Source organism: Sander lucioperca, chromosome 22 (genome assembly GCF_008315115.2).
Source record: "Sander lucioperca isolate FBNREF2018 chromosome 22, SLUC_FBN_1.2, whole genome shotgun sequence".
NCBI classification, from domain to species: Eukaryota; Metazoa; Chordata; class Actinopteri; order Perciformes; family Percidae; genus Sander; species Sander lucioperca.
In genome coordinates, this window is record NC_050194.1 from 20974191 (window position 1) to 21001559 (window position 27369).

At 40.2% G+C, this 27369-nt stretch overlaps 1 protein-coding gene across 6 annotated transcripts in view; it reads left to right on the forward strand.

The window, feature by feature from the left end:
• sdk2b (sidekick cell adhesion molecule 2b) overlaps positions 1 to 27369 on the forward strand; it is a 290162-nt gene that overhangs the window by 213421 nt on the left and 49372 nt on the right. For all 6 annotated transcript variants that reach the window (XM_035997326.1, XM_031314962.2, XM_035997327.1 and 3 more), the window contains exons 3-7: positions 7117 to 7223; positions 9601 to 9748; positions 20344 to 20477; positions 23454 to 23565; positions 25782 to 25972. In XM_035997326.1, coding sequence (XP_035853219.1) covers positions 7117 to 7223; positions 9601 to 9748; positions 20344 to 20477; positions 23454 to 23565; positions 25782 to 25972 — 692 coding nt within the window. The remainder of the gene's footprint in view (positions 1 to 7116; positions 7224 to 9600; positions 9749 to 20343; positions 20478 to 23453; positions 23566 to 25781; positions 25973 to 27369) is intronic.

Genomic DNA, 27369 nt, shown 5'->3' on the forward strand with positions numbered 1-27369 from the left:
AATGATCTCAATACATAATTCAATACACTTTCAAAGGACATCTTCTCAAAAAAAAACAGTACATTATTGATTTGCTGCCACCTGCTTTCAGACAAATCACCTATAGCTCAGTGAAGACCTAGAAATGTCTATGTTTGATTGTGCGTCAGTGTATTCGTCACATGGTAGCATTTTACTTGACTCGTTGCTTTCTGTGAGGGATATTTTAATTCACGATATGCACAGCACAAGCATATAATCAGAATATTGGCACGCATCAATCCGTCATGATCCCCAAAATAAATGTTATGAAGCTGTTAAAAGTAATAATTTGCCACTGCTATTGCTTTTGTTTATATGGTACTGAATATACAAGCTGTTGAAGCCGTACAAGTATGCCACAATGTCATAAGTGAACTCATTAACGAAAGTAAAGTGACATCAAAGTGTTGCAAGAGGGTGATGACCTTATCATAAACTCCAAACAACACAATTAAGACTAAAAAACATCATTACAAGTGAGCCGTGACGCACTGCGCCGTGTCCGATTTTATTGTGAGTTGTAAAATAATTGTTGCATGACGTGGTGTATTGCAGAAGACCCTCTTTTAGATCAGGTTTCAAATGATTTGCCGTGTTTAGCAGAGAAATTACATAAACCCTAATGACAGGGAACGTTTTTTGAATTATAGCAAATGCATTGTTGCTAAGGACAAAAGATGTGTGTCATTACCGTCTCATCCAAGATTTATGATGCTTGATGATGTACCGTGATTTACTGTCATGCAGTTAGGGGTATAATTACAATGTGTTTGTGTGTATGATGGTTTATAATCTAACTGTATAAGTAGCAGTTTTAGTAAAATGTTTTGGGAGCTAACCTTGGTCACAGGCATGATGTTATTATAGGAACACTCACTATAAAGTGCACTGCAGCCACCTTCAGTCAAGGATTATAGTTTTGCCAATCATCCCCTATCATCCCTCCCTCTTTCTCTATCCTTCCGTCTTTTCATTCTTCCATCTTTTCCACACTCTCTGCCTCCCTCCTTCTCCAACCCACTTGATACCCAGTCCTCCCTCTTTCTCATGTCCCTCTATCCGTCTCCTTGCCACTCCTCCATCTAATCATTTCTCCTGAGTGGGGCTAATTAAAGGGGATCTGACGGAGTGCGCTGACCACAGGAACATCAATCAATCTCTGTCCAACACAGCGAGCCCCCGCTGACTCCCCCAACCTGCTGCCGACACGCACAGCTCCGCAAAGGTTAATTGTATTCATTATATAAGGGACAGAGCGAGAGAGAGAGTACTGTCTAAAGTCACCCTGAAGGTTCTGGCTCTGGGGTGAATTCTCAGTAGGCCTCAGTGAGGTTAAACCTGGAGCACTGACACCACCTGTCCGCTATCTCTCTCTTAATGTCTCCTGCTTCTCCACCCAAACTCTGATGTGACTAATATTTTTCTTTTTTGCCACTCCCTTCTCCTACACACTATTTCATCATCTATTCACCTCATCTTCCTTCCATCAATGCATAACACATATACGTAATTGTATTAATTTAGTTGATGGAACATATGAAAGGAGTCCCACATAATTAATAGAGCCTTCTGATTAGTTGATTAAGCCTTAACAGACTTTGTGTAAAAACTCATTTACTTCTTCGGGTTAAACTGATGCAGCTGCTAATGAGATTTGATACCACTTCATTTTTTTGTTATAGATATTAACAGTTTTCGAACACACCCAACCATTTGTTATTCAAGCACAACTTCCATTTGGTAGCAGCCTATTACAAAGCACAAAGGCAGCTTTCTAGACATTTTCAAGCTATCAAAATAACACAGTAGAACCTTTGTACTTTCGCTAATAATCTAGCATGAATTGCCAATTTCTTTACACTGTATTCATTGACACTGATATCGTGTCAATGGCAGAATATTTCAGTTCGGGAAAGGGGATTGTCTTGTTTTGTTTCCCTAAACAATTAGTAGTGAGTGACATATCCATTTTTCGTCGACACAGAAGCTGTGGTCCCCAGAAGCAGTTATCTTCCCATTTTTCACAACAAGTATAAGAAATATACAGATTCGAGAGTTGTTTTTCCTTTTATCTTCAAACAATTTGCCAGCTGTTTCAATCTCATTGGCCTTTTTTTGCCGCTGTTTTTAATGGATGTTGCTAGGTAGCTAGCTTACAGTATAGACTGATGACATCTACATTGATGTACAAAGGTCTGATTGGTCAATTGTGTCTTCAACTGGGAATAATAGGCATCTGTGAGGACAACACCAGACGTTTTTGAATTTGTCAGAGGTCTGGAGCCAGGCTACTAGCAAGGGATGCACTGTCCCCTTTAATTTGAGTGGCAAAGCAAACCAACAGGTGGCTGCTATGAATAGGTCAGTGTCAGTGGTCTTGGACGTTCAAATGTGGCCAAAAATTAGGTTGGCTGTTAAAATATTTAGGTTTTGTATTAGGTTTCATTTAGTAAACGTATTTGTTTGGTTAGCTGCACAGCCTCTTAGAAAGTATGATTGAATTTTGCTTGTTTTCTCTTAAGCCTCTAGCAGTCTATGAAAACTTTTGCCCTAATTCTTTCAGAATCTGTTTGTATATATTTATTCTAGTACTCTTTGTTTTGGCAACATCATACACAAATTGTAGTGCTTATTTTTAATGTGACATCATGACTTTGCGTAAACATACACGCCAAGTGGCGTGTTATCTGTACGCATTTTGAGCTATCCGCGTGGATGTCTACGCCGGGTTGCAGACTGATCTTAATAAGTGGCGTATGTATGACATGCCAATTCGTATGCCATTTTGCTGTGTTATCAAGACGCAGACATAATCGCTTTTCGGACGGTTGGGTTTAGGAAAACAATAACGGGGTTGGTTTTAGGAAAAGAAGAACGGGACGGTTGGGTTTAGGAAAACAATAACGGGGTTGGGTTTAGGAAAAGAAGAACGTGACGGTTGGGTTTAGGAAAACAATAACGGGGTTGGGTTTAGGAAAAGAAGAACGCGACGGTTGGGTTTAGGAAACGTGACACGCTGGACACGATCCCCGGTCTCCTGGGTGAAAGTCCTGTGTTGTTTGACCCATCCACCACCCCAACCAACCTCCTATGCGGATTTTCGGGCTTTCATACTACTCGCTACGGTGTGAAGTGACACGCATTCGCAAGGTAATGTAAGTCAATGGAAGCCAAACGGCGTTGATAAACGTGCTAAAACGCGATTATGCGTCTTGATAACACGCCAAAATGGCATACGAATTGGCGTGTCATATATACGCCACTTATTAAGATCAGTCTGTTATTTTAGAGGAACAATTCTTATCATGGCTCCTATTATGTGACTCCCTAGTTCTTTATGTTGTGAAAGTATCCAAACGTTCCTGCAAACAGCTTGTTGAAAGCACTTCTGAACTTTTGAATTGCTCTCTTTTATTACTTCTATTTCATTCACTTACGCTCTTCCCAAACATTTAAGCATTTAAAAAATAAACACTCTTTAAACAAAAGGTTAAATCACAAAAAACTTTTCAAACAAACTCGTGGTTACTATAAAAACAGGTAAATCCAATCACAGAAGTTTACACTCCGAGATCCTTTCTGGCAGTTCACTTAGCACTTTTGAGCACATAGCATGCAGGAATGTGACAGTAAAGATGGCAAACACACTCCTAGTGATAAGTGTTTCCCCTCCCACAAGAAGTGTTTTTTTTTTTTTTTTTACTAGAATGTGTTGTGCTAGAATGACTCAAATTAAACATGTACAACTCGCCGTAGGCTAATTTACAATATTTAGATGTTTTTCTGCCATCTAACATTAGAGACTTTAACATTTGGCCACTCCATGTATCTCCTAGTGCACTGCCATTTATTAGTTATTGGAAGGCTGTTAAGAAGATGATGCCTGGTGTTCTGAGCAGTCGGGATGCCTGATCTCTGTAGTGAATTACTTGAATGACTCAAAATTGACAAATCCATTCTGTATCCCAGTGCTGTTGGGGTTATCGCTCACAGATACGTATACCCTGACGTATTGCGGATATCGAAAAGACTCTTGCACACAGTCAAACAAACATTGATTACTGATGAGTATCTACAGGAGTCTCTTCCTGAAACAAAAAGGCTGGTTGTACACAAATACACGCAAACACAGGACCATTAGCGGTGTTTTGAATGGCCCCTTAAAAATCATCATATCCTGCTCCTAGCTGCATCACACTCCCTGGTCTCTCATACCCAGCTATAGCTCCTCTGTGTCTCATGCATGTCTTTGTAGTCTCAATGCAATGAATCACACATACACTAAAGGCATTCATGTTGTTGCACTCTTGTCTGTTGTGCGCACAAAAAATAATGGTAGTCATTTTGTAAGAAACAAGAGAGCTTGAGTGAGAAGTTCAAACCAATTACTGCATGAAGTGGTCAGATTGTAGCTTTCAAAACAACATTGACATAACTTGACTTTACAATTTAGTATACTTATTTAACATATAAGTATATTTTAGTTGTAGGTAAGTGATCTTTTAACAATGTTCCGTTTCCTGTATACATGTAACATCAGTCATATTTTTACTGTGATTTAAAGTTTGGCAACTTGCAAGATATGTTTTAATTATAGTTTTAGTGGAGGTAGGGCTGCTCAATTATGGAAAAAATCATATTCACGATTGTCTTGGTCAATATTGAAATCACGATTATTTAACAGGATTACTCATTGACTTTTGGAAAGATGTTGCAATTACAGTTTTTTATGATCGCTATGACAATTTTTTCAATACTTTTAACTTTCCTAAACTCTTAACGCACCAACGTTTTTCATGCTCAAAATCACACATTGTAAACTAAACTCCAACACTAATTTTCAAAATACAATAATACGCTAATACAATACACTATGTCTACCAAAACAATGCAAACATGTCTCAAAATCAAATAATTCTTCCAAAACACTAACACATGTTCTCTCCCAACAGGAACATTTAGTCAATCATAGAACAATATCATACAAAACACTAACATCACATGGAATTACAAACTACATTATTTTATGTGTCAGGTCTGCCCTTATACAATACACAACAATACAGTAATACAGTAATAGACAATAGTATATTGTAATGATCATAGATTGTGTTTTACACTGCAGTTTCTCTTGAAGCCTCTCTGCATTTTTGTTTTGTTGGGTTTAGTAAATGCATGTATATTTTTTTTTTTTTAAAGATGTTTTTTTGGGCTTTTCCGCCTTTATTTGACAGGACAGCTAGTTGAGAAAGGGGAGAGAGAAAAGGGGAAGACATGCAGGAAATCGTCACAAGTCGGTTTTGAACCCTGGACCTCTGCGTCGAGGCATAAACCTCCAAGTATATGTGCGCCTGCTCTACCCACTGAGCCAACCCGGCCACCATTTTGTTTCTTTTGCTGCAGAGATTCAATACAAAAAATGAATGACCCATCCCAGAGTAGCTTTATGGAATGTACGGTTTATGAAAAAAAGGAGACAGAGACAGATTTGTCCTGGTACTCCTCTTCCTCTCCCTCGTGAAGGCATTTTTTTTATTTTCTGTGTTCATCTACAGTATATTGTTCAAATAGGACCTCTTTCTGTATGTACTACCATATGATCATGCGATTGAAAGAACCTCAACACCTGAGTGTGTTTCCTAGATGGGAATCAGCTGTGATCGATCTATTTGCATAGCTTCAATCAGCTGTTTCTCAATACAGTAAATGCATGTATAACATGCAGGGGATATATTTGTATTTATATTTGTGTTTCAATTTACAATATGAACAGCTGTTCACTTTTACTTTAGTCTATAAGTTAGGTTTAGAACATGATGTTATCTGTTCTGACATACAGAGTGAAAGCGTTTGTAAATGTGGCAGTAAAGATCCATTGTTTTGGTCTTGGTGGAGCTTGTGTATAAAAGAAGTTCAAGCATTTTAAATTTGTGTTAACTGTATGCATTTTGTGTCAAAGCAACAATAAATATGTTAAATGTAGCCTACACAGACGGATATTGTGCTAACAGTTTGTTTGTGTTAAGAGTTTAGGAAAGTTGTTAAAAGTATTGAAAAAAAGTATCACAGCGATCGTAAAAAACTGTATTAAACTTAAAAAAAAACAGTGAAACAGATAAACAAATCAACAGTGAAAACACTTAGAACTGTCACATTTCCCTTTGTACTTTACCTGTTGACCTTTTTTTTTTTTCATTCAGAACACAAGACAAAATAAGTGTTAACTTGAAAAACGTAATGTGCAAAATAATCGTTTTTCTCGATTACTATGTTTTTGTGATTGTTAGGAGCCAAAATCGTAATCGCCCACAGTGGAGGGTTTGCAAAATAAATGAGACCCAACATTTTTAACATCATCACTTGCCTCCTGTTCTTTTGGCATCAACTGTATCACCAGATGTGGCTAAAGATACAACAGTTATCCACAGAACAGCAGCTTTATAATTAAGTATATGATATACTGCCTCCACATGGCAGGGAGGCAGTACTGCCACCACAGCTGGACACTGAATTCAAGGTCAGAGGGAGAGTGTCAACTGCTGGAGACATGAAGCTTAAACCTTTGTCCCAGGGGATTTTGTGCATTTGTGTGTTTGCATAGAGGAAAGTTTAATGCAAGTGTTTGTTGTCTGTGCCTGTGTGTGTGTGTGTGTGTGTGTGTGTGTGTGTGTGTGTGTGTGTGTGTGTGTGTGTGTGTGTGTGTCTCTTGGGGGAGAGCTTTGCTGTGGTTGCTGGGTTAGCCTCTCGAGCATCATTATCATTGAAATAAACAATAGCTAAGCTCTGGTGTCCTCTGTGCCCTTGTTCCTCTATTAGATGGTCTTGTGTGTGTGTGTGTGTGTGTGTGTGTGTGTGTGTGTGTGTGTGTGTGTGGGTGGTTGGGTGCGTGCGTGCGTGCGTGCACGCGCTCAGACGCTAATGTGTGTTTGTGCCTTTTCAGCATGTTCATGCTTACAAATTTGCAAATATCTGAGTTTGCGCACTTACATAAGTACCCTTTTGATGATTTCTACTTCTGTCTTAATTAGTTTACCAGTTTATTGCAATTTAAGAGAACACTCATCTGTGTCTTGTGTGCGTCTGTGCTTATTAAAGGTACCTAATCCCTTCGTTGGACCGCTCCCATGCTGGCTTCTACCGCTGTATCGTGAGGAATCGGGTGGGAGCCCTTTTGCAGAGGCGCACAGAAGTACAGGTGGCCTGTAAGTATCCACATAGGATGTAGGTGAAACACAGTTGAATGGACCTAATGGATAGATAAAGGGATGGATGATAGATACGGTGTGTGTGTGTCTGCGTGTGTGCGCGCGTGTGCATGCGTGCGTGTTTGACTGCCAGTGTACACAGTATGCCCACACTCTGTTTGGTTGCCTTTGTATCAAGGACTGACTAGGGAGGGACAGATGCTGGCAGGGTGAAAGATCTACCTGCATATAATTTGGGGCGTTATCAACCCAGACAGCTGTTCCACTCAGCATTCTCTTTAAATTGATATTGTTGCCCTGTTTTTTTTTTTTTACTTTGCTCCATTTCAGTATGACCGTCGCTTATTTCATTCTCTCTCTTTTGTCAACAACATCCGTCGTTTCCTGGCGAAAATAGGGCTCAGATGCACAGTGTTTCTGTAAATTTCCAGCGCCTCTTTCAGGCCGCTCAGCTCCCTTGTCTTGTTAACGAGCTATTACAAACGCAGCGGTGTCTAGAGTGTTGTCACAACAAATTCTTCGCTGTGTCCCCCCACCCCACCACCCCCATAGGCACAACCATCCTACGCCCATTATCCACAACCATCCTATGCCTATTATGCTGCCTTCCCAGGGTATGCCAGGTTCATTGGCTCCCACTTGTTTCAGTGACATTTGAGTGGATGTGACACATCGCTGTACCTGACTGAACAATGCATCCAACCAGGCGTGTGAGAGAAAGAGATGGGAGGGAGACAGAGAGGGCCTAACAGTCCCGCTGGTCCACTTCTTTAGTATCGGGCAAATATGCTGTTGCTGTAGCTAACAGCTTCCTCTGCATCTTCTCTCTCGTCCAACAGTCTGACTCCTTGTTTCCATCAGTTTCTTTTTGTTGTTGCTTTCCTCCCTCTCTTTAGACTTTGTCTGTTGTCTTGCCACCACTGCTTTCTATTTATTTCTTGGCTTCCATCCCACTGTTATTCTGTTGGTCTTTATTCCCATCTCTTCTCGTTTCCATTATTCTCTTCTTCCCCCTCATCATTTGCTCATGAAGGGATGCGGACGGTGAGACAGAGTTAAAAGGAGAATTTAGGACACCTGCAGAATAAATGGATGACCCAGACAGGGGAGGGAGGGAGATAAAAGATAGACTGGGAAAAATTGGGAGATCTTTTTTGCAAGCTATTCCATTGAGGCAGCACATTTAGGACTGCACACAGAGACACACCTCGGAGAAAGGGAAACATGCCGAGGCATTAGAGTTTAGGAAAGGGGAGGAGGACATCACATCCCGAAACTGCAGATCAAAGTCAGGGGATTTGCTCACTTCCCAGATTTTCATTTAAGCTAAGCATCACAGCTCCACCGCATAGCCAGATTACCTTTTTTATTCTCTTTGAAAGAGAGCGAGAGAGAGGGAAAAAAAGATTGCCATCAATGCACAACCACTCCAACATCCCCAGTTCAAAGCCCCATACCTTGATTCCTACATTTTCAAAGATAAGATTTCTAAACTGTGTTAGAACTTAATTTAGTATTTGATGTTATGTTCAAATGATTAAAGCAGAGCTTTGCTTATTGTTTCCCTTGAATTGAAGAGACAAATATATGATCCTTTCCCTCCCTCTTTTGGAGCTAAAAGAATAAAACAGTCTTATGGTATTCTGCTGTCACAAAACCAAAGTCTGCACTTTTTCGTTAAGACAGCTTTGGAAGAAGAAAAGACAAAGTCTGCTTGTTACTGCTGCCCTATAAAGGTTTACAGTCAGAATCAGACAATCTGAGTGCATCAGAGAATTGCACAGCTGAGATCGAAACACGATTGAAGTTGGGGCTGATTGATGTGAAATCCATCAAAAATTCCTAACCTGCCTATAGATCTCACTTACAAATAGGCAGAGCATGGGGCAGGAATATTAGCGCAGTATTTTTGTCAGCTTTTAAGATATAATGAGTCCGGGGAGGAATAAAACCGCTGTAACAAATGAAATGTATTAGGAGATAATAGAATAGCGGCAGCGCTGGTCATTTACTACGTTGAGTAATGCACACATTTAGAGCGTGATCAAGATTGATTGCCCTTGACGCATCCACACAGGAGGATATGGAACATGAATATGAGTCAATTTAGCGTCCCCTCAGTCATTACATCTTGGTTCCTTCTAGCCTTTTTTGATGCACTGTGGAAACCATGGCAACAACACTGCGCTGTCCATCAAAGTTGATCAATGTAACATTTCACAACAGAAAGCAGATGGCAAAAGCTCTGTGGGCGCTAAAGTCAGATTCAAGAAAGGAGGGAAGATTTGTGCCCGTGACTTAACGTATACTTTTCCTTTCTTAATCTCCTGTGTTTTCTGTTTTTTGTGTGTACTGTTTGTTTGTTTTCCCATAGTTATGGGCAGTTTTGAGGAGGGTGAACGCATCCAGTCAGTCTCTCAGGGAGAGGGTGCCGTAATTCCGGCACCACGCATTCGCAGCTTCCCCCAGCCACAAGTCACCTGGTTCAGAGATGGGCGCAAGATTCCACCCAGCAGTCGCATGTAAGTCCATTTTTTTTTTTTATTATTATTTTATTTTTATTTTTTTTACTTGTCTTCTTTTCTTTGTTTGTACTTCTTTGTGCCTTCTTATTCCTGGGGGTCTTTGAGTGCTTTAGTTTTAGAGCATATGTTCCTACCTGTCTTTTGTCATTCATCTATTTTGTGCTAAAGGAGAGTTTGAATTTCTCCTGCAAAACAAGGGCCAAGACCAAAGCATTTTTGGCACTGTGGAATGATATTGCCACTTTTTCTCCTCATTTTAATTTTAAAAGAAATCTTAAACCAACCACTTTTATTTTGGCTTATCTATGTCTCTGTCTCTCTTCATTTTGGTCTCAAAATGGGAGTCTGTGCGTTTCTGAGGTCACCTATCAGTGACAGCAGGGGGTGTTCGCACAGCACCATCAGGACTCGATGGGGCCAGCGAGCACTGGAGCTGCTGACAGCCTCAAATGGGATTGTTGTTTTGCTTTCCCATTCTATTCACTTAAAATAAAAGGGGGTAAATGGAGAGGCGGATTGGGAAAGAGGTGTGCACTCTCTGATTTGCTCTCTGACTGAAGACTGTAGCAGTGGCCAATTTTGGTACTTTAGTTACATGAAGTTAGGTTTTGATCCTGTATGCTCTAAATTTAGAAAAAAAAAATAATAATAATCTGTAATTTAAAAAAAATTACTCCATTAATTTAGCATTGCACTCCTGCAACGTTGTCGGACTTAAGTGGACATAGGATGGAAATTTGATGTAGCACAACCAGAAATTGTGTCCTTTTTTATTGCACACATTCTACTTTCTTGTCAAAACCTGGAGCCTACATTACCGACAGTGCAACTCGACTACAGAGGGTCCATTTGAAGGTTCGGGTGTGTTATGCTGGTAGCGGCTAATGTAGCCCAATTTTATTCATGTACGCAGTCGGACTCCCAAGACCTGTAAACGACTTTGATGCATAAAATTGTTGGGAGTCTTTTAAGAATTGACTGAATTGTCTCCCAAGAATATCACAATTTAAAAAAATAAAATCCATATTAATATTATAGCTCCCGTTAGGCTACATATTATATATCTTTAGTCAAGGTGATAGTGTTTTAGTTTCTCTTTCAATGATTGCCTTTTTGATAGAGCATGTGTTCAGGTTTTCTTTCTTTTTTTTTCACACACATCTCTGTGTCCCTGTCTTCGTGTGGGAATACTTCTTGGGTGTGTACCTGAGCATGTGTGTGTTAAAAAGGCACTTATCCCCATCTCATCACATCTGCATTTCTTCGCAGTGGGAAGTGACCTTGCCCTTGGTTAGAGTGAATCTTTCTTATCAGGTCCTCATCATCAGTAATCATACCCTGACCTAGAATGACAATGAGACAAGCGCCCAGACTGACGGCCGTGGGTAGGCCCGTCGTTTCGATTTGGTTCTGTCTTGTTGTGGAAATCTGGATTACTTTCGAAAAGTTGTTAAGAAAAAGGTCAAACACCAGTGACGCGTGGAGCTCTGCGTGTGTATTAAGGTGGTATTTGAAGAGATTATTGTTATGAAAGTTTGATGAATGATCACGCGTTGTTTACAGTTTTGGGTTTTTTAGTTTCACATTTCTCTCACTCAGCTTCTTCTCCTCTCTCTCTTCTTCTCTCGTTTATTTTTCCTGTTGATGTCTCTCTCTCTTTCTCTCTTTCTCTCTCTCTCTCCCTTTGTCTGCGTTATCGGCCACCCGCTGTGTGTACTTTGCTTCTCTTCATCCTCGCTACCTACCCTCTAGCTCTGCGAATGCTAATTACGCATGCACTACCAAGGTCATTGTGTGCAAATGAACACCGTCGATAACAGGCAGCCTTTTTATTGATAATCATTTAATTGAATTTGATTCGTGCCACTAGCGTTGACTCTATAGAGGCATCAAAGTCTCACTAGTGGGGGAGACTGGGGCAGCTCCAAATAGAGATTCTACGCCGAAATGTTACCTTGATAAAGGCTCTTTTCGAGGACTAGTGCTCTCCAGAGTCAGTTCCAGCTGTGTGGGATCTCTAAACATTGTCACATGGGCTTCTTTGTATAATACTTCTCGTCGAGACTGGTAGTTCCATCTGCAAGATACGTTGCGTGCCAAGTTACAATGTAGAATAGCAGTGAAGGGAGGAAGAGGATTAGAAAAAAGAAGCAATGGACTGCAACCATGGTGATCATTTTCTCTTATATTTAAAATAACTCTTTTACATTACTACTCTGTGCGCGTTTTACTCCCTTTTTTCCCCATCTCCCCTCATTGTCCCTTGCTCCTGCTATCCCTCCTCAGGTGTCATAACTTCAATTTGCAGACTCTCCAGGGGGTCGTCTTGCTTCTTCTCTCTGTGCTCTGCTTAATCACACCTCAGCAATAGAGGAGAGAGGGAAAAAACAGCCAGACCCAGAATGACTGTGGTAATCACCTCCAACCAACAGCTAATCAAATGTACGCTTCCTCTGCTGGCTGCTGTACTTGAACTACATTATTTGTCGCTTTGTGTTTACATTCACTTTGCAATCGGTTTGGCCTGTGTGGAAATGCTGTCAGTTGCTTTTTTTAAATTGCGTCACACAGTAGGAGGGTGTATTCATGTCTTGTCTTGCCCTTGTCTGATTCTTTTTTTTTTGCAGTAGAAAGGTGGCAAAGGCTGTGAGGTGAACTGCATCTAAGCACACTAAGCAAATAACATCTCAGGTGAAATGATCACAAGTAGACGCCTCAAATATACAGTACGTATTATCAACGCCGCAAACATTTGCAAAATACTGGGATTAGGGTTTGATAGTATTTATTCAAATTAAGTATCGTATCCATTTATCAAATGCAAATCCTTTAAATACCTAAGGAATTTGTTTAAGGGACATGGAAGACAGTCTCTTAGTTTTTAGTGGGGAGGATCTCAGGATGGAAATCAATATGTTGCACATTAGTGTCTTGGTTTTAAACATGTGTGGGATATGGCTGTACATGGAGCACGAAAAACCTGGTTAATCATCACCCTGTTTACCTTGTCATGACAGTATCCAGCTCTCTGTGAGAACAGGTGTGTCTTGAGTCCTCAACATCTCAGACCATCTCAGCTTACGTATTTCACTCTCAACAGTTGAGAATGAACACAGTTTGGTTTCTGGTTGCCTGTACTCTTTAGCTTTTCCATCTGATAACCGGTAATGGAAAACATTACAATGTATGAACTGCATTACTGAAGTCAGATCTTTACTGACTAACTACTACCGACATGAGTTGATGACGCACGTGGCAGAGAATGATCAGAAACCTGAATAAGGTGTTTATATCACCCAGTATGCTGGTTTCCTGGTACTTCAGCTTGCATATCCATCCAAGATTTATCTAGATTTATTTTAGTCAGAATATAATGTTTAAATGCAAAATATAACCGGGATATTCCAAAAACCTTATCATAACCAGTATAGTCAATCCACCTCTTTAGTTCAGGCCGAAATATCTCAGCAATTATCTAAAGTAATGAATTGCCATTGCCAAGTTTTGTACAGACTTCCATAGTCCACAGAGGATGAAACCTGCTGATTTTGGTGATCCCTTAACTTTTTCTAGAGCACCACCATGAGGTTGACATTTGGGGTTTTGATAAAAGTCTTCATAAGTATTAGATGGATTTTTATAAAATTTGATACTGACATTCAGCTGATCCCTTAACTATCCATATAGCACCATTATCAGGTCCAAATTTCAATTTTGCTCACGACTAAATACCTGCAAAACTAATCCACCTTAGATGTACTTTATGTCCGTGCAAATTATGCTAACATGCTAAACTAAGATGGTGAAGATTGAATTAAGGCTGAAACGATTCCTCAAATAACTCGAATAATTTGATTACTAAAAATCCTTGATGCACAATTATTTGCCTCAAAGCTTCGTTTAATTAATGTTACCAACGTTGTATCGCTTGCGGTGATTCCGCACGGAGGATTATTACTGTCGCACACCGGGCAGACGCTTTGCGCTGTTGGTGACACATGCAATGAAGACTGATTACAAAATGAAGAAAGAGCTTAAGGGGCTAAGAGAAGAGAGACAGGCTGGAGAAAACGACAGAAAGTGTCCAAAGTTTGGAATCAGTTCAAACGTAATTAAAACGAAAACTCTGTACAGTGTGTCTACTGCAAAATGGAAGTAGTTTACCACAATAATAGCACAACGTCAGTGCTTCAGCATCTCAACTGAAAACATCGAGTCTAACTTAATCAACCATTCCACGAAGCGGACCTGACAAAAGTAAATCACAGAGTCGTATGGACGATGAAACTACACCAAACACAACAACTACCAAAAACAAGCTGACTGTTGCACACCATTTTCTCTCACTCTCTCTCTTCACGGAGAAACAGCTGATCAACAATCTACTAGAATAAGTGTAACAGAGCTGTGTGACATTGTAATCAAATATATAAATGAAAATAAGTTGAGTATAACTAATATTTACATATAGGCCTATATACAGATCAGTCTCAGGTTGAAACTTGTAGTTCTGAAAGTTAAGTTGCACAACTTCAGGTAATGTTTGTGTATATGTTTAATGTATGCCTTAGTTTGAGGTTGTTATTGCATTTCAGAAAATGTTTTCTTTAAAACAAATTAATAAAAAAGTAATATGGTACTTAAATGCACTTAATATGTTTAGTTTTTTGAGAGATGATATTGTAAGCAATGTAGGCAGTAAAAATGTTGCTTTTTCCGAAAATTAAACCTATTAAACTATTGTATATTATTGCTCTTCAATAAAACAAAAGTATTTCTTATCTGATTACTCGATTAATCGATGGAATAATCGGTAGAACACTCGATTACTAAAATAATCGATAGCTACAGCCCTAGATGGAATACATTATACCTGCTGAACATCAGCATGTTGGCAATGTCCTAGCTCTCAGGGTCACGGATGCATATAAACTCATACGTAGTATAGTATAAACACAGCACACCACCCAGGCTCTGCATGTGTAAAGGAAACCCACAGAAACTTAGTGAATACTGCATTTTTGCTTTCCTGCTGCCAGTTTCCCCCCTGGCAAGGCAGCGTCTTACTGTGGCACTGTGACTGCTCTCTCTTTGCCATGTGGCCTCTGCAGCTGTTGTTTTTGGCGTAGGCAAAGGCTCCTGTGCTGTCTCTCACGGTATACCCATAAAGTTACAGATTCACTTTTTGTAGCGTTCCTCACTCAGACTCTTGTTCACTGTCCAGGATCAAGAAAGTGTGTCCTTGTTTGACTATATGCTGATATGTGCAGCTAGGCATTGGTCTAGCTGCCCTGCAATGGATCGTTTCAACCTGGGTCCTCACATCTTTGTTGTGTTGTGATGTAGAGCAGGATGCAAGTAGAAAAGGAACTCATTTAACACTAACAGCCATTTTTCTTCCCTTGTTGAATAGGAATGCATTTGGCAGGGTCTTTTCTATTCAGCTGCAGTGATTTGTTGTGTTATTTTTTAGACTTAATGTGGTGTATAATCAGAGGCTCCTTCAGTAAACACATTTGCCAGGAATTGCAGGGCTGCTGGCTAGAAGGTGAGTCTGCCGCTGGATATAGCAAGCCTGTCCACTCACTATTTTAACAACTTACTGCCCACTACCTGGCTTTCTCTCGCAGAAACTTTCCATTGACACTTGGGCATGGATTTATCTGTGTTACACTGAAAACAACCTTGTAGAGGTTGTCCATTAAGACAGAACACAGAGGAGCCTGACCTGGAGGAGTCAGTGGGAGGACATCCCTGACAAACACACATTGCAATTCTCTTTGAGTAATCTGCTGTAGCTACTGATCAATTAATGGCCCCTACCTGTGATGTTCGGATCCTGTCAGTCTGCTATCGATTCCCCATTAGTCACGAGGGCCAGTAAATAGCCAGGTCCTTTCTCTGCATTTCTCTATGACTAACTGCCTAGCATTAGTCAAGAACCCAACAATCTGCAGTTCACAAGGGAAGGGAAGTCAAGGTGAAGCAGAACAACAGAGAACAACACCATCATGCACATGGATGTAGGAATGAATGAATGCATGAATGTAGACCTTCTGTAACTCGTTTGTTGATTTTATTTTTTTTTATTAACCATTCCCAGACCCAAGGACACATTTTCAAATTACTTGTTTTGTCCGGCCAACAGTCCAAACACCAAAGATATTCAATATGCAATGATAGACAAAGACAGAGCTTCAGATAATGCAGTTTTATCAACTAAAAGAAAATAGTTTCAGCACTACATGAATGTGAAACCCAATAGTTTGAACCTAAATAGTTTTTGAGTACCAACCAAAATGCATGCGCTAGCTGCTTGATCAGATGCTGGCTTGCTTACTTAATCTCTAATTTTTTTCTGATCTAGATTAGGAAACATTTCTGTAGACTATATTTTATTTAGACAAAGGTACATTTACCACTGATGAGCAGTTGGGCAAATTTTGTTAATAAAAAACAGGTTCAGTTACAAATAATTAAATGTGTCAAGTGTTGTGTGAACATTCCTATGGGAGACATTTTTGTATTCCCCAAACAAAAGTATTGAAAAAAGTAAAGTTTTGGTCACTGTACCAAAACCCAGGTAATATATTGGGAGCAATATCAAACTTTCATATGTATCCATGGATGTAAAGATAAGGGCTTCAACTTACAATTATTTTCATTATTGATTAAGCTGTTGATTATTTACTTGATTTCTCACGGCCCGGCGGAGAGGGACAGATGCCAAAACACTCCTGAGTGTGTGTGTGTGTGTGTGTGTGTGTGTGTGTGTGTGTGTTTGTGTGTTACAACAGGCACAGCTCTGTCACACTGTGTCAGTACTGGATTAACACAATAAGATATGCATACAGACTGAAAAAGTCAGTGGTTGAACTAGATACAAAGATATGCTCTTAAGCTAGTTGTTCAAAATGTAGACTTCAGGGATGATGTGTTCTTAAAGAGAGCAGCCCTGGATCATTGTTTATTTTAATTTCCTTGTAATGTAATTTATTAGTAATAATAAACATTAAAGAAGGGAAGCAGCTAGTGGTCGATGAAACATTACATTTCTATATTTCTATTTCAATCAAACATAATTCCTCATCATCATTATTGATTAAAGTGCTTCTGAATTATTATCAGGCTGGCAGTTATTGAAAAGCCACCCATGTCGCTAAACATAAATAAATTGATCCACAAGAAAGTAATTGCATATGAGACCAGTACTGCTTCTTGCTGAAAGCAAAACTGGGATGCACATAAAGCTGCACAGTTGGCCAAGATGTTTCTGAGCAGCTGTCCATCCTGCCAGGCTCTCTTGTGGACCGTAGCACTTTCTGGAGAATAATAAATGGCCAAAGAAATTGGGCTGGAATAAAAAGAGAAAGCATTCAAAGATGCAGGAATAAACATAAAAAACAGACAGAGGCATGTTCACACATATCTGATTTGTCCAAATTTCTCAGCTCTGTGGCTTGATAAATCCCTGCACCGTGCCGGATACGTGGTAAGCCATCGTTACAAGCAAGCCTCCGACAGCTGCTCACACACCACTGAGAGACCAGGGAGTTTAATAAGGATGACCATAATGCATTCAGAGAGATAATGAGATATATAAAAAATAAGCATCATGCTTAAACAAGAATTTACTTCAGGAAGCTGGTCAACAAATTTTGATTAACTCTTCTAGTCTTATCTCCCTCTTCCTGGTCCCTTGATATACATGTAAAGCCATTCAGGATAATTGGCTAATTTTTAATTTCTTCCTGCATCATGTGGTCTTTGATCCCTGTGGACCAGCGACACAGGGAGTGGTTAGACCTGCTGAACACGCTCTTTCAAAGTCATTCAGAGTAACAAAGTCTTGTATGAATATTCAAATGCAATCTGAAACAGAACATTTTGTGTCTGCACAATTACATGAAATAAAACATTCTAAATGAAATAAAAGCCTGACATAAGTAGCAATTTTGTAAAATATGAGTGAAATCAGAAATAACGTGGTTTTGATTACTGCTTTGCCACACAGCAAGTGTTTCTAATAGTGAACCTGCTGGTGGGTCTGTGTGGTAGACCTCAAAAGATCCTATATCCTCTTTTATTTTTTTTCATCTATGGTGCAGCAGCCCTGATTACAGGCTGAGGGGGGAGAATGCTCAGCGTGGAAGCACATTAAAATCAACTAGCTGGGTGAAAAATTGCCTCTTGCTCCCACTTTTATTGATGAAATCAGAACTTGCTCTGGATGATGGTAAAATATTAGTTGAAACTTATTTTCGTCCAGTGCTTGGACCGGCTTATTGAGCAGGGAGTGGTCTTTGGAGAAAATGAAATTAAGAAAAGAGAAGGAGTTCATACAATGCTGGACATTATCACAGAGAGAATGGGCTTATAGGTTTCCTCCAGGTAATCTAAAACTCTGCCTCCTACAACTTAGCAGCACTACCCTGTATAATCATCTTCAAGAGTTTCTTAAGCGACAGGTAAAGAAGTTAAGCTCTGGATTGTGTCCCCGTTTTAGAAAAGGTCCTGGGAAGTCACCTGGGATTCATTCAGCGCTTTGGACACTTCCGTTCGGCCCATATCCCTGAAGGGATCCATAATTCATAGCTGTGCGTCAAGGATGTCACCACTCCAGCAAGCTAGCATTAAATATTTACCGCAGATCATAAGCTGCAGCCATTGAGGCCTGCCAGTCCCTTTAGGAAGACTCAGCATGAACAGGGAATCCCAAATGAGCCCAGTGACTGGGGCTGCTTTGAGAAATGTCCGGAGATGGATCTCATAAGTCATCATACTGTAAATGCTAGCTATAGGTAGCTATATGCAGCATACACAGCATATCACTCTCTGTGCCGTGGCCAGTGCTTTTTCTACATGCCTCTCTGGAGCTACAATGAGAGTTTGAGAAGGTGTTGTATGTTGTGCACACCTATATATATGTTTTCTGTGCTTGTGAGTATTTTTATCCCTGTTTGAATTTTTTTTTTCCCAGTTTCTCATCAGCTCTCTTGCACCCTTAATAAGGCACAGCAGGTATTCATTTGGTGAAGGTTAGGATGGAGCAACAAGTGGATGGAGAAGTGGAGTCGGTTAGATTGGAGGAAGAGAAAAAGAGGAGGTCGTCAGCTGTGAAACATGGAACATGGCTGAAATGTACACAATGGGTTATAGTTTTATAAGCAGCGAGAATTACAGTTCTTCTATAGAAAAAGCCATTACTTGCAGGGGATCAAATACTTTTTGTCTGTTATTGATTACCAATTTTGTGCTGCCAATATCTCTGGGAACTTAAACGTCAAAGAGAAAATCTAACTGAAATGTCACAGAGTAGAGAAGGTGGGTAGGAGCCACAACCATTTGAATGACATTGATTTGTTTTTCCGATGGTAGATTTTTCTGAAAGACCGAGCTTCCCAACTGGTCTGTGACTGGAACTCTGTCTGTGACTGGTTTTGTTTCCTGCTGTTATTTTTTTTTTTTTACTTTTGTGTAACCATGCCTGTGTCTTCAAGTGTGTCACAAATGTGGATTTTTTTATGTTTATGAATACATTTCAGCTGCTGTGTAGATGAGTTTGTTCCCAAATGTGGTTTGGTAGATGTGTGTCTGTCAGGGTAGATAACCAGATATCGCTTCCTCACATGGCCACCTTCAGCACCTGGTGGAATGGATGGAGTGAAGAAGCGAGGGGGGGTAGAATGGAACAGTAGATAGAGGGATAAGGCCAGAGGAAAAGATGTATGTGGCGGAAGGCGCCCAGTTGGAACGTGCTATCTACCGCCAGATTGTTGAACAGGCACCGATAATAAGAAAATATTGATTGTAAACATAGTCAGGGGGCTGTAACATCAGGCGGCAGAGAAGAGGGAGGAAGATTTTTCCCTCACTGGTTGCTACATTGAAAGTCCAGGAGAGGACTTGATAGAGACAACAAGACACCAGGTATTAGCCTCTATAGAACATCTGCTGAAAAAGGGATTAGTGTTTATTTATTCAGCCATCATTTCTGCAGCCGGCAAGTAAGACGCTATTGTTTCCTGCCAAAAGTGGTTGGCTGCCAAAATGCAGGCCACAGGAAGCAGAGGGGTACAAATAGCCCATTAAAAGCCCAGGGTTATTATGCAGGGCTATCATATTTCAGAGCGAACCGTAAGGAGAAGTATGAACAAGGGAGGTTGTCAATAATTCTGCCTTGCTCAGTCAGCACCAACACACTGTTTACACATTGTAAATCGATATACTTAATGCAGCTTGAACAGTGTAATTAAAATGTTCAAATGTTTAATGCCCTTTTCAGCTGTGGGATCAAGTGTAGACACACAACCAGACTCCAAACATATTAAGCTCTAATTAGGCAGTCCAACGCTACCTTTGAAGGCTGAAAATATATTGTTGTTTTTTTTCTAAGAAGCTTTCTCTGAACTTCTCGATTTTGAAAGATCACAAGAAACGTTTTTATTTTTAATTTTTTTTTTACATTGTAATAGGGATGGATTCCTAACACCTATCTTGACTTGTCCTCCCCATTATCTTCTACATTCAAAATGTCTTAAAATAATTTTATTTTTATTTTTAACACTCTATTTGTATTGTTCCCTCCTTAGTGCTATTACCCTGGACAACACACTGGTTATACTGTCTACAGTGGCACCAGATGCCGGGCGCTACTACGTCCAAGCGGTAAATGACAAGAACGGAGAGAACAAGACCAGCCAGCCCATCACCTTGTCAGTAGAGAGTGAGTAACCACATACTGTATACACGCATACTGTATCAACCGATTATGCCATGACAGGTGAAAAGTGTGGATGCACTGTAAGATTTTTCAACATCAATTGTGAAATGCACATTCAGCTCAAGTACTATATTTAATGTATTGCATCATATTTTATAAACTCACCATATGTTTGACTGTAAAGTCTTTTAAAGTAACTTGTAAATGTAGTGGAATAAAAAGTACATTTTCCTCTAAAAAGTGTAGTGAAGTAGTATGAAATGGAAATACTCAAGTAAAGTACAAGTACCTAAAATGTGTACAATACTTTTACTTAGTTACATTCCACCACTGCAAATAATAAATATATATGGTAATGTAACCAAAGGCCGCCGCCATAATGCATATTGAGTGCTTTTGCTGACAATACTTTTTACCTTGTGCATTTTAGTGAAATCTTGAATGCAGGAATTTACTTGAAATTAAGTATTTTCTTACATTGTTGTATTGCTACTCTTACTCAAGTAAAGGAAGATACAGTGTATCTGTAGCCATATTTACACATTTTTGCAGATATACACACACAGGAAGAGAAAGCTACGGAGACAAGGACACAGACAGACTGTTTTACTGCCAAGTAGTTCTTAATATTCACAAGCATCCTTAGCTGCCACAACACAAAAAGCAAGATACACAAACCAAACCAATTCAGTTGGCTTCAGCTCAGCAGAGTGATTTATAAGAGGAAACCTAACAGACAGCATCTTATAACATGGTAGACTGGAGTTCAGTATGGAAGTGAATGAGGAGGGTGAGGGTAAGATATTTCAGTTGACAACACAAGGGAGCAGAAATAGTCTGGGGTATATATGGAGAACAGTCGCAGAGTTGATTACACGTACATAAGTGTTAGAACACACACACACACTCTTTGAGTCAGGTCGGCTCGAGAGCCCAGCGGGAGGTCTCAACTTGGCAGGTCTCTGGGAATCATGCCACATATGCACACACAAACACACACCCACACATATGCACATTGATGTACAGGCTGCTGGGAGAGCCAACACTGAGAAATGTGCGTGTGTATGAGTGAGTGCCTGCATTTTACTGTATGCGCACGTGTATCTGTCGGTATCTGCTACAGCAGCTGTTCCTGCAGCGACATCTCTGACAATGCTTTTCCCATGAGCTGTCCTGGCTCCGACAGTACTTGTCTAAGACTTGGTGAGAGCGAAGGTCAAGGAGAACTCTAAGGAGACAAGCGTTGCTCATGTTACAGTTTCCATACTCAGGACAAAGTTTAAAAACTTGATTTTAACCTTAGCAAGATGAATGTTAAATAGGGGTGGTACGGTTCATGAAAAAACATCCGAACCCCTCGGTTCGCTTGTCTAGGTTCGGAGCGTGTGTGCGTCGCACGGTTTGTCAGTACACGGTTAATGTGCACTAACCACTTACTGCCGTAGTGCCCACTTTCGACACCTATGGTAAAACACTTACTGGAAACGACGAGGGGGATGAGCGTGATGAACGCAACACATGGCAGTTGATTGGACGAACACGTCCCGTGGTTCTTGCTGCTCTCGAATTTCAAAACAGACTCTAATGGCGTCTCGTTCTGAATACGATCTCGTATTTTACCAAAATAGTTCACCGAAAAGTGTTTCTGAAAACATTTTAAGCGAGAAATAGGCCATACAGTTGCTGAATCTGTCTGCTTTTTTGATCGACAAAGGTCAGTTTGAAAGATTTTCGTCAGATTTTGAGAGGCGCCGAGCCGACCACTCCTCAAGTGGAGTGCGGAGTGCTGCTGCAGGTCACGTCACATGCAGAAATGGTAAGTGGGAGAGATGAGGAAGGCTGCCCGGAGTTGGAGGATGCTCCAGCGTCGTATATAGTCTGGTGTGTGGGAATATTTTGGATTTCATGTTACCTATGACGACAGCAGAAATAAAACAATAGATAGAACTGCCACTGTGTGCATGTATTGTGCAACATGCATTCAATATGCTAATTTTAGCTATATATCATATGCTGAAGTATATTTCTGGAGTGTTAAAGATTAAAAGAAAAAATAACAAGAACCGTACAGAACCGAAAACCGTGACCCTAAAACCGTGATACGAACCGAACCGTGGATTTTGTGAACCATACCACCCCTAATGTTAAACTATAACATCTTCTTTAAGTGCACATCTCACCCTGCCATGGTTTAAGGTGTGTGTGTGTGTGTGTGTGTGTGTGTGTGTGTGTGTGTGTGGAGGGGGGGTACACATGGCCTGTGTACAGCATTTAATGAACCAAGATTGGTAAAATGGAGTCATGACAGCCCCTGTAGCTACATCTGACATGTGCAGCCACAAGCACACTCCCAGGGCATGATGGGATTGACGGACCAGTGTGAGTTTATCACAGACATGACACATCTCAAGCAGCACACGCACACACTGGGCTCTCACTGCCATGGGCTGTCTGTCTCCGTTGCTCACAACACACACACACACACACACACACACACACACACACACACACACACACACACACACAATCAAACAGACATAAACTTTTTTGCACATGCAGAGTTTTATACACATATGAAAAAGTGTGTAAATGTGCACTAATACACACAGCAGCCTATTAACCCTCATCTTTGTGTTTGTCAGGCAGTATTTTTCTATCCCTGTTTCTGGTTCTCCAGGCATCTTATTATACACAGTCAGTGCACTGTCTCGTCCTATTTGGCATATCTCCCTGTCACAACTTGGATACACTGTGCATTGGTCAGTTTCAATATGTCACATCGATGAGCACCCACAGAGTGCACTGGGTGAAAAATAAATATATAGGACACCCCCTGTCCAGAGGACTCGCCACATTCTGTCTGTAATAAACATATCTAGTTCAATTTATCTATCTAGATCATTGCTCTCTGCTTAACCTCTCCATGCATGTGTTTTTGTTGGTCTGTGTGTGTGGCGACCTGTTTGTCTGTTTGTCTAGATGTGGGAGGTCCAGCAGACCCTATTGCACCCACCATCATCATCCCTCCCAGGAACACTAGCGTGGTTACAGGCACCTCGGAGGTCACAATGGAGTGTGTTGCCAACGCCAGGTAAACATCCTGTCCCTGCAGGGTCATAGATCAGTTTGTCAATGGGTCAGTTCACTCAAATCATTGAGGATAACTCAGAACAGGAGATTTCATAGGGACAGTTTTTTCAGTAAAATTGTAATTGCGATGAAAATTTTCTATGGATTATCTAACAGTGATTCTGGAAAGAGATTTTTCAAAAAATGTTTCTAATTGCTGTTAGCCCCATTGCTGTGTATTAGGTCAGAGACCAATTCCACAAAACCTGGGCAAATAAAACCCCAACTCTCCACAGGGCTAGATACAACTAGTAGAAAGGGAGAACATTTATTTATTTATTTAGAATTTGGGAGAAATTACTCTTTAATCCACTGTGCATACACCTGGTGCATATGTTTCGAATTTGTATTTGTCAGAAGTTGGTACTGTAAATCAGTCCCTCCAGGATTTCGCGATGTCGCGATCGTGCCAGTTCACGCAAATTCAACCAATCACTGCGAATTTGGTGCGACTCGCAATTTTGACCAATTACCGCAACTTTTCCGCAAATTTGACCAATAACCTGAAGTTTCCCGCGACTTCAACCAATCCCAGCAGTCCCACGTGCACTCTGAGAGCCAATGACCAAGCGGGAGTGAGAACGGGTTGATCATTTCCTTGTTTGTGCTATGAAGACAAGACGTATGTGACTCGGACAGCTCACATTACCAACAAAACATACAGCGAAAGATCGTGCAAAACATTTCAGACCGCCCTGCCAACCTGTATACATTTTAACATCAATGTAAGCTGTAACGATTTTTCACTCTAAAGTTGCTGCCGTTTCAATCCTGTCGGCTATCTGCAGCGGGTGGGGCTGCAGCTCCGTTCCCCCCGCGACTGACGCTTGCACACACACACAAACACACACACACAGACACACACACAAACAACACACACGGTGGATGCAGGAAAAAAAAGGAGATGAGACAACACGATGACCTAAATTGAGGGCAGCTGCGCTCGTTATTGTAAGTGCAATGATACGTTAAAGTCAGTACTTTATCAAACCGTATGAATGTGTGTCCCAGGCCAGGTTAGGAAATTAACTAACAATGTAAAGATCAACAAGCCACTGACAGACATGTTCAAATTTGATTCATTCAATACATTATAATTGTTTTGGCTTAAATCCACCAGCCATTTTCATATTATACCAACATTTACAGCATCCTGAGCCTTTTTATTAAGTTTACTAGGAAATCTCAGCCCAGAGTAATTTTATTCTCCCCGAAACATGTTTCCTTTTTATTTTTAAAGAACTATACAAAAAAAAAAAAAAATCGCAACTTTTTTTGCAACTTTCACTATCTCCTGCAACTTCATTGCAACCAACATACAAAAGACATTGCAACTTTTATCGCAATTTGTTACAAAAGCTCCCGCGAAATCAGGCATTTTGGGCCGCAACAATCTCAAAAAAAGGCCGCGAAATCCTGGAGGGACTGGTAATTCATAATGCTGATAATAGTTTGTACTTCATACATACACTGCATTGCACAAATACCCATCTTAAGTAATGTTTGTTGTAAAATAAGTTAAACATTCTATGTGTTTTGAATGATAATTGTACTTGATTCCAATACGTTTATCTTGTTTTGCATGTTTTTGTAGACGCAAGTATTCTTGGAATATGTACTATCAAAGCAGACTACTCCACTAATTTCAATTCAATTGAATTTTATTTGTAGTATCAAATCATAACAAGAGTTCTCTCAAGACACATTACAGATAGAGTAGGTCTAGACCACACTCTATAATTTACAAAGACCCAACAATTCCAGTAATTCCCCCAAGAGCAAGCATTTAGTTCGACAGTGGCGAGGGGAAACTCCCTTTTAGGAAGAAACCTCGGACAGACCCAGGCCCTTGGTAGGCGGTGTCTGCCGGTGCCGTTTGGGGGTGTGATGAAGAGTAGCAATGATAGTAACAATAAAGACAATGGAATCATAACTAGAAATAGTAGTTGTAGTAGTTAATGGCGTAGCAGGGCCCTTGATTCATGAAATAGTAAGTTTGAATTGACAACAGTTGGCATAATCTCAGCCCATAAACAGACATTTTTTAGATTTCAATACCCAATGATGGATATGTGCCACATTGGGCCAGTGTGGCAGAACCAAAATTGATTTTTCATCAAACACAGAAATAAATTGTTTTTGATTAAAACACATCTGAAACTCTACTTTTCACTCTAGGCCTCTTATCAAGCTGAGTATCTCATGGCGTAAGAACGGTGTGTTGGTGACCAGCGGGTTGAGCGACTTTAACCGCAGGCTGACCATCCTCAGTCCCGTGGTGAGCGATGCCGGCTTCTACGAGTGTGAGGCCATTCTCCGCAGCAGCAGTGTGCCCTCAGTCAGTGCTGGGGCTTATCTGCATGTACTAGGTAAGAATTAAAAGATGACTTTTGGTATTGAGGATAATTAAACACCATCATACAAACAGTGGCATTATGTAAACAAACTGGCAATTAAAGGGTTAAAGTTGTGAAAATGTATGAATATTTGGTAGTGATGATCAGGACTGAAAGTGGAAAATAATAATATATAATTTTAAGGCAGTGTTTTTTTTGTCTTCTAAGGACATTAGATCCACTTTTTTAACAGGATGCACAAGGGCAAATTAAACACTGCATTGCAAGTACTATTTTTGACATTGGACCCTGAGGACAGAAACACATATAAGAGTGAAAGAACAGGGGCGCCCTGGTAGCTCACCTGGTTTGAGCGTGCACCCCATGTACTAAGGCTCAGTCCTTACCGCAGCGGCCTGGGTTCATTTCTAACCCGTGGCCCTTTGCTGTATGTCATCCCACTCTCTTTCCTGTCTTCAGCTATCCTATCCGTTAAAGGCCAAAAAGCCCCAAAAATAATCTTTAAAAAAAAAGAGTGAAAGAACAAACATTAAGGAAATGTGCTCCAAATCCACATCGAAATGACTTGATGGGAAAGCATCAGTATCTTTGGCGCTGCTAAGTCAAAATAGGCTCATCATTCCTTTCACCTCATGTTTTGTTTGTGTTTTGATATTTGCAGCACTTACAGTACGTCAATGTTTGTGCTCTGCTTCTTATCCTTAAGGTTCACATACATTTTATATATATATATATATATATATATTCCATCCAGCTACATACATCAGGCAAATATGTGGGAGGAAAATTAGCATTTAGGTCTGCAAGTTCAAACAAAAGAGCTGGTATAAAATTGATAAAAATATTACCAGTCTCACTATATGAAGCTGGCAAAGCTATAGCAGTAAAGTCATGAGGCAGTGAGGGGAAAGTGTTATTGATTTAAAAGGGAGAAAGCTAATGGCTGGCCTCAAGAAACTGTTTAATAGCATTGCTTGAGTCACTTTCATTCCACCCCACTGAAACACTTTGATGTTTTCAAGGTTCTAATGTGATTCAAAGGACAAGGTGTGGTGAACTTTTCCCTGACTAAGCTAACTGAGCCTTCCTTCCCCCATGAGTTTGAAGGATACATTTAAAACTGTAATGGTATAACAATTACTGATTTCTGTAATCAAAATACTGTATAATCACATTATTGTCAGCTGCTCTATGAGTAGTTTGTCTCCATGAGCAATGCATTTTAAAGCAAATATATTTATAGTTCAATATCTTTATTCTCTAGTGTTATCAGTTAGCACTTTGAAATTTTTTCTTTAAGATCTCGCACAGTATCACAAAGGTACTTTGTGAGCTGGGATGATTACAGCTGCAGGTTTGCAAACGTGCATCTTATTTTATCAATGTGTCATCCTGTCTTTCCTTTTCTC